Genomic DNA, 8722 nt, shown 5'->3' with positions numbered 1-8722 from the left:
CGCATCCCTTTGACATTCAGCGGTGTGTGTGTGTGTGTGTGTGTGTGAAACGACTGGCGGAAAGCGTCCTAAAGCAGCTGTGAGCAATCGGTGTGAAATTTTCTATTTCAGGTTGTTTTCCCCACACGTAGAATCAGTGTGAGAATTAGTCTGTACAATATTTCGTGGAGTGACATTTTAAAATAATTTTTTAAAGAGATTTTACGGATGCATTCGCCCGTAGTACAGCTATCTAAACCGTCGAGCGCCTTTTCGGTGATATATACACGTATAATCGTCAAATGTATTTGTCTATGCTTCATCCGAAGACAATATCGTTGCTGTTTGCCTCCTGCAAATACATTTTTTATAACTTTTGCGCTTAATGAAATGTTTGAAAACCAAAGTGCATGTGTATATATATATATATATATATATATATTATATATATATATATATATAAAAATAAGCACATGTAAAAATATAAACCAAACTAAACCCTAAAGCACGTTTTGACGGTCCCCCGTCGACAATACTTCATAAACCCATATTCCTAGAAGTAGAAATACATTTTGCACGTTAAAACTTTGGGTTGTGCTCTACCGCCCCCTGTTGACCGCTTGGGAACATTACATGAGACAAACGATACTGATCATGAACTTATTTTATTTAAAAATCAAGGAAAAACTGAAAAGACATTTACAAATATCACTACGTTTATATTGATAATGCTAACACATCTGACAATTATCGTACATTTAACACCCTAAAACCTTGCCCCTTCACAATTCCACATTATTCCGTCATGTGATGTAGATAACACAAGCACAAATCAATGAAGAACTCAAGAGTAATAGGTCACATACCCTAAACTGAAAAACAAGCACAATAAATATAAACAAGGGAGCAGTGTATGATCTATACAGAGGACTGATACAGTCAACTGAAACGGCCTCTCTCAGAGAGGAACTATAGCAAAAATCAAGAGAATCCATCACTTTGTCTTCCCGATCGAGTCGAAAAAAGGGTGTTTGATGGCTTCATCCAGGGTGATCCGCTTCGTGACGTCATATTCCATCATCCTCTCTATGAGATCAAACAGCTGTACGTGGTCAGAGCTACCGGAGACCATGTATTGCTGCAAGAACATTAAAGTCATTATTTCATAAGTTGTGTGTTTCAAGATGTATTAAAAGCTTAAAATAAAAACAAAAACCTCAACTGACCCAAAACCAACTTTGTAAAACAACTTCAAGTATGAAAAGCTTACTCTCAGCGGCCTGCACTGCTTCCTAACATAACGTCCCGAGGAGCTGTGAATGTCCCAGTCCAGCTTATCATGGTGAACATATCTCTTCTTCCTGCAAAATGAGAAGAAAAAAAGCCATTTTGATTCTGTTGAAACAAGAGCAGTATGTGGGATAAAAGATAATATAAGAAAAGGTTCAAACTATAAAAAACATCTGCCAATTTATGCAAAAAGATCAAACTAAGAAATAAGAAACAGCTTTTCAGGAACTACAAACAAGAATCTTCCTCCTTTTGCAATTTTTACGCCTTTTCAGGTATCTGTGGTTCCTGCTAATTAAATATTACATAGCTTATTATATAATAGACCATAACTAGATACATTTGAATTAATTGTAGACAAAAAATTCTAGTTTTTCAATTTCCGTAACTTCAATGGCTAAATTGGAGCTAAATTCCCTGATATTACCACAAATCCTGCAAAAATATTTAATTGCACATATTGAAATTACCTTGTTTTCTGCAGCATGTGTGTCGGTATAGGGCCCAGCACTCGCTCCATCATGGCCAGATGCTCTTTACTGTCATGTGTCTGTAATTTCAAAAACCACAAACTACTACATAAGTGCTGAATCAACAAGTAATGTGTATCCAAAGTGAACATAAATTAACTAATCTGAACTTAGAGGATAATGACCTGAAATAGAGTCGATCCCAGATAATACTCCATCAGAATGCAACCCACACTCCACACGTCACAGGAATGACTCCAGCCTAGATCTGTTAGAAACAGACAGATATCTCGGTTATAGCTCACAATACATGCAATCATAGCAAGTGTGTTATCAATGTAGCTCAGAATATATATTTGTAACGACTTACCCAGAATAACCTCTGGAGCTCGGTAATGTCGAGTGGACACCACAGAGGTGTGATGCTCATCTTCATATGTTGCATTCCCAAAATCGACTACTTTCACATCAGGATTCTTCAGAGTTCTCTCATCCCTCTTCTACAATTTCAAACAACAATATTAATTAATGCACTAATAATCAGTTCTATTTTTGTTATCTAAAACTATTGAAAATACTCCGAAATATCTAAGATTGGGCTGAATTGAAACATTTAATTAAATATTTAGACAAAAATTAGAAGAGTTCCACTAGCAACTAAAACAGCTTTAAACTGAATTACTAAAACTGAAAAATATTTTCTACATTTTTTCAGTAACAATTTTTTCCGATAATAGAAATATTTTCTATAAAACCTAATGAAATGACAAAAGCACATACAATCTAAAATATTAAATATTATTATAGATTATTAAATTGTCTGGAGTCAATGTCTCGCCTTACCATTTTTGGATTGTACTTCATGTCATACTCTGAATTAATAAACAGGATGTTCTCTGGTTTCAAGTCAGTGTGTGTCAGCTTATTCTTGTGAAGAACTAAGACACAAAGAAACGCAACACATTACATCAATGTTTTATCCAAAATACACAGAAAAAAAATTAATTCAAGCAAGATCCGTGACTCACATCTGACTGCTCTGATGATCTGGTAGGCCATGTGCCTGATGTGCTTCATAGAGAAGGGCTGAAAGCTATTTTCCTTCAGAAAATCATACGTGCTCAAGCCCAGCAGCTCAAAGGCGATGCAGATGTGTCCGTGGTGATCAAACCAGTCATACATCCGCACACAAGCACTGGAGAAAGGAAGAACAGATATGAAATACTGCATTCCTAATATGTAGTCTGGATATCTATACACTAAGGAGGCTGTAAATTTCAAATGATGTGTGATATATTACACAGCCATACATCACAGAGGTATAAATTACTTAAGATTTCTTTCTTATCTGCTTTTATTGGCACTTACTATCTTCTGTCACAGTCAAGTGAGTTAATCTGCTCCAGCACCTCAACCTCAGACACAGCCGCATCACGATAGCGCTCAATGTTTTTAATGATCTTCAGCGCAACACAAGCTCCTCCCCTGCAATAACAATATACAGTATTATCATTAACATACATGAGAACACAAATGCCTGCACTTATTATCAGACACTTAATCAACCAAAGCATTTCCCAAAACCATTTAAAGCTGTCATGAAATAAATTCTATTTTCTAAACACATACTGCTAATCTTCGAATGAAACGGCATATCTTTCAATAAACGGTTTCATTTTAATGTTTACCACAATACAGAGGATCTGTTGTTATTTACATTTAATATCAGATTTGAGAATGATTAAAATTAATATGGGGTCTTGGGGAGAGCAAAGAAATTTTAACACAGTAAAACGTGGCATGAACACTTACTTTTCATGATCAATGCACTCCACCACTTTACCAAAGGCTCCCTCTCCAAGTGTGCACACAATCTCATCTACGGGTTAAAAGAAAGAGTTAGAAACATGAAATTGACACAACGGTCCATTAAACCCTTTCAAAAGATTTTGCTGCGTTTTGGAACACTCAAATTAGAAAAGCAATGCATAAATAATCGACGAACATAAGACAATACTAGACTGGTGATACACACATCAGGATAAGTCTAAGTGTTCTGTCACAACTGCATTTATCAGGACCCCAAAATTAGCGTGTAAAATTAGTCTGACCCCACAACAGAAAATAAGCAGTGAAAGAAATGAAAAGATACAGAAGAGATACAGAAAAGTGTGTATTCTATACATCTTGCTCTTAGCATGTCTCCACTGTGATAGATCAGGTGACCCTCCTCATCATCCTCAATACTCCTGGATCTTTTCCTGCGATGGTTCCTCTGGGGTTTCGGACCACAGCCATCATCACCATCACCACCATCATCATTAACCCATGAGAATCGAGGGGGACCAGAAAGCGCCATTCATTCATTCACGATTGGGGGGGGGAAGTGATTCGGCCCATTCAGATACCCGCAGCAGTCAGGCCCGGCCACAGGGAGCAGCCAACGCAAATTCAGCCCGCGAGATACACACAGGGCCCACCACATCGTGTGTGTTACAGAAGAAAAACAATGGCAACATATTTTCAGATGAGATACTTTCTCAAACCATTAAGTAGACAATTATAACAATTCATCATTGAAAAACATTCTAGATCTTTATTACCCCTTCATGAATGAGGTGCTTTAAAACATTTTATGTGCTGTGGATATCAAACTAACGATATGTCTTGAGTAAGAACCTTCTTATTATGTCATAATATTAGCATAATAATTGCATCCAACATTCTTCCTGTCATTCATTCAGACAATACTGGAAATGAGGAACTCCCACAGTGCAAATAACAAGAAAGAAGGCACAGAAAGCAGACAGTTGCCATGGCAACGAGAGGCAGACAGTGGCCATACCGAGTCAGAGTGATGGTGCCGGTGTCGGCTGCTCCGCCTGCTGTTGCCAGAGGATTTGCTGTAATGGTGCCAGTCTCGGTCACGCTCCCGGCCCCGGTCTCTATCACGGCACCTGGATCTGTCCCGGTCTCGGTCTCTCTCCTTGTCTTTACAGGCACCTCGGCTGTCATCCTCATGGTCTCTGTATACAGCTCGTCTCTCTTTAGCTTCCAGCCTTTCATTTGAGCTCCTGGTCTCAAGGTAATGCCTATTAAGAAAATGCAGCTTTTTTTTACAATAATAAAAAGAAATAATTTGAAACATACATGCAAATCTACTAAATAAACTGCATCTTTCTTTAGTTTCCAGTCTATTATTTGTGCTCCATAAATCAGTGCATACTGACTGATTCACATTGGATGGAAGATTATAAAAATCAGTTTAGCTATTGTTTTCAATCCTGTGTCTTTATAAGTGAAATTAGGAAAAATAAATATTTATATACATTATTTAAATTTATGACAAAAATATATTTTAGCACATATAAAAATGCATTGCTGGGACAAAGGCAAAATGTAGAAAGTAACATCAAAAGAACAAATGACAAAAAAAACAGTTTAATACAGCTTTAATTTTTTTGTTTTTTTTCCCTACATTAAAATGCATCCTGTTTATTTTATTTTTTGTGAGTAAAAAATAATGTCTACAATGTGTCTTTACTCAAAACACCCAATGTTAAATGTCGTTCACAATAGCTCATACACCAAAATCTCGTCATGCATAGGCCTATTTAAAACAAAAATCATTAAATTACATTAAAAGACTCCAATTAAGGATCACAGTGCAGCCCCCAAAAATTAATTAATTGTTATTTTAAATCTTTGCCACTATCCCTCAGTCAAACCACTAGGTCTTACCCATTTGTCTGCAAGAAGTTTTTAATAATTTAAAATAGTACAATTTAATATGACCACTTTTGCTTCTATATTCTTTAATAAGCATAGACCAGAATAAGAATGTTGATTCCTTTTTACGTAAATATATCTGTTATGCTGAATGATGACATTATTTCAACATTTCATTTTCACAAGTTATTTAAAACATTAGACACATTAAATTCAATAGGTATTGACTTACTTGCATTAGGCTAAAGATTATGAACATCACCAAAGCTATTGTTTTCTAGTCAGGGACTCAAAATAAATTATGTAAAGAAAATGTCACAAAAGGAAACAATAAATAAATTAAATAACATTTTAGCACATATAAAATACATTGCAAAAATAAAAATGATCTTTTGTGGGGTGGGAATGTTTGATAGAAAACAGCCATATTGTTAAGGGAAATAAAATTATCCTGATCTAAGTTTTTAACTTAAACCGAGGCACTAACAGATGACTTAAATCAAGTCTAAAAATGGATGAGACTGACATATTGAGGTCACGTCAACAAATAATTTCCAGGAAGCTTCCAAGAAGGTGGCAAACTTGTCAAACAAGTATTATACAACACACTGCCAGATGTCGTCCACATAAGGCTCAGTGGGCCCTGGCCAAAGAGCAGACATCCCTTAAATTAATAACCTACTGGGTAACTAATATTAGTATAAGATGCATTATACAATTGGTTGATTTAAAAGGAGTCAGAATAAATACAAGAAATTACAGAATGATTCTCACCCTTCGCCGTTCTTGTGGTGATGGTGTTTTTTTCTGTATTTATTTTCTCTCTCGCTGCTGTGCGAGTCTCGTCGGTGTCTCTTCCTGTTCTCCATTCTCTCCTCCAGACTCACCTCTCTCAGCCAGGGAGAGCGCAATCTTGTTTCTCTCATCTGAAAAAACAAGCATAATACAAATAAATAACTTTTATACTAAGTACACATACCATATCCACGGAATCCGTTTCGGTTAATATGCAACGTTAGAGCAGGATCCACAAATACAGTGGCCTCTTTGTTCTAACACCTCGTGACAGCGAAGTGTTTGAACGATGCAAATTATTCTCTTTAGGAAGTCTAAAAAAGGTTAGAAGATAATACCAATAAATGAAACCCATTTAGACAATAAAATGCATTTTATGACACTTACTGCACGGTTAAGATTAATAAACACACAGTCAGCAGCAGCGACGGTGTTAACGCGTTTAGGTGATTAAATAAAAATGTTATTAAAAAGCTACAACATGGTGTGAGTGAAGTAATTAGCGAATACGTAAATCATTACCTTACCTAACTTAAGAAAGTCCTCTAAATAATAGCAGTACTCGATGATTACACGAATTTACTTCCTCCGTCTTCTCTGATGTCGTTGGTTTGGTTTAAAATGGCGTCCGTCAAGCTCTGGAACGTTCGAGAACGAGTCTGTTACGTCATCGCATATGGAGCGCGCGAGAAACTAGTGCTGCGCTCTGCTCTACTGTACTGTACTATGACCTGATCCTTTTAGTAAACAAGAGGAACATCTAGCCTAAACATTACAGGAGATGGTGTGCCTTAAATATGAACCTGTTAGACCAATATGTTTTCTTTTCTATTCTTCTTTCTTTGTGTTTTTTGAAAAACATCATATATTTATTGCATTGAATTTGTGAAATTACTTGGTCCTTGCCCTTTGTGTTTTTTTTATTATTATTTCCAATCACCTTAGTTCAGATCTATGCTATAGTACCTGTTATATTTTATTGCTATATTAGGCCTATAGGCTATTTTATTATATTATATTGTTATATTATTTTATGAATACGTAGCCTATATATGTGTGTATATTTGTGTGTGTGTGTTAACCAGCGCTTTATGGATATATCATAGAATCAATACAATTAGTATATATTAGGCTATTATTTATATATGTATATATTAACCTTTTATTAATATTTCAAGTATGGTATATTTCTGAGCAGTCTAGCAGGTCTGAGCAGGAGGACACTCAATCAGAACCTGATTTTAGAGGAAAATAAAGCTGAGTATCATCTGCATAAATGTGGTATGAAACTTTATGAGACTCAAATATAGAACGAAGAGGGAGCAAATACGGGGAAAATAAAATTGGACACAAAATAGAGCCCTGGGGTACCCCACAAGTGATGGGAACTGAGCTTGATGAAAATTCACCAATTTCCACTGAAAAAACTCCTATTTGTGAGATACGATGCAAATCAATCAAATGCAGTACCACAAATGCCAACCTCAAGATTTTGTATTTTTTTTAACTGTTGGTTACTTTAAAACTAACCTTTATTTGGGAGATCACATGGGATATGTGCATATTTGATCTGTTAACTGGTTGCATATGTCAGATTTATTGCATGACTCAGGCAGGGAAAAGCTGCCCATCAATCAAACATAGTTTACGTAATCAACTGAGTGAGTGTATTTGAGCTACAGTGTTCCTGTAGCTCAAATAGTAGAGCATGGCGCTAGCAACGCCAAGGTCATGGGTTCGATTCCCAGGGAAAGCAAGAGCTGATAAAACGTAAAAACTGTAACTTGAATGCAATGTAAGTTGCTTTGGATAAAAGCGTCTGCTAAATGTAATGGTGAAGGGAATCAAGGGATAGATCAAATAGGCCAATTGATGGAAGGTTTGCAACTTCATGCTCCCTTGTAAAAGCATTGTTTTGTATTTTTAAAACACAAAAATACAGTAGTTTATTTTGATACATGTTGTGGCTGCTGTATGTTGTAGTTTATTTTGATACACTTAAAATTAAGGTATTTGTTTTGTTTTGTTTTTAAATACATTTTGCTGTATCTTTGCCCAACCCAGCAAATATTAATGTAAAAAAAAAACACTCTACAACAACTTTACACCATTTTAGCAACTTGCACCTTATACACTAGTTGCAAACATGCTATTTTTTATGATTGTACAACACAGGGAACATTCAACAATGTAAAGTCCCTCTAGTCTTTGGTAAGACATCCTATATATTTGTACATGCATAAAAATATACATACATATCTATGAGACAACCCCTCAGGGAAACACACGTTTAAAAAAAAACAGGTAGCAGATAAAAACATATTGAATAATACACTAAAACACATACGTATTTATTAACATTAACAATAAAATGTGAGATCTTGAAAAAAAGTAGTTTGAAGTGGTCTGTAATCTACACACTAGATGGCAGTAAACTGTTCACATTAGGTATCTCTCAC

At 35.7% G+C, this 8722-nt stretch overlaps 1 protein-coding gene across 2 annotated transcripts; it reads right to left on the bottom strand.

The window, feature by feature from the left end:
- Positions 1-628: 628 nt before the first annotated feature.
- On the bottom strand, positions 629-6991 carry LOC306853538 (dual specificity protein kinase CLK4-like). Of its 2 annotated transcripts, XM_079391032.1 has the most exons (13): positions 6791-6926; positions 6243-6394; positions 4585-4831; positions 3924-4014; positions 3552-3618; positions 3108-3224; positions 2768-2934; positions 2583-2677; positions 2110-2239; positions 1925-2007; positions 1740-1819; positions 1250-1340; positions 629-1117 (listed from the first exon to the last, which is right to left on the bottom strand). In XM_079391032.1, the coding sequence occupies exons 2-13, from the start codon at positions 6392-6394 to the stop codon at positions 974-976; spliced, it is 1464 nt and encodes a 487-aa protein (XP_079247158.1). In that variant the 5' UTR covers positions 6791-6926; the 3' UTR covers positions 629-973. The 2 variants fall into 2 exon arrangements, with proteins under 2 accessions (XP_079247158.1, XP_079247159.1); XM_079391033.1 differs by lacking the exon at positions 3924-4014 and having other exon boundaries at positions 6791-6991.
- Between the last annotated feature and the right edge of the window lie 1731 nt (positions 6992-8722).

This window comes from Barbus barbus (assembly GCF_936440315.1).
Source record: "Barbus barbus genome assembly, chromosome: 33".
NCBI classification, from domain to species: domain Eukaryota; kingdom Metazoa; phylum Chordata; class Actinopteri; order Cypriniformes; family Cyprinidae; genus Barbus; species Barbus barbus.
This window is presented reverse-complemented; position numbering and strand designations above follow the sequence as displayed.

Coding starts and splice junctions, on each gene's coding strand:
- LOC306853538 (XM_079391032.1), bottom strand. CDS start 6,394: ATGAGAGAAACAAGATTGCGCTCTCCCTGGCTGAGAGAGGTGAGTCTG. Junction 2,240..2,582: donor TGAAGTACAATCCAAAAATG/GTAAGGCGAGAC, acceptor TTGAAATTGTAG/AAGAGGGATGAGAGAACTCT. Junction 1,341..1,739: donor CACATGCTGCAGAAAACAAG/GTAATTTCAATA, acceptor CTCATTTTGCAG/GAAGAAGAGATATGTTCACC.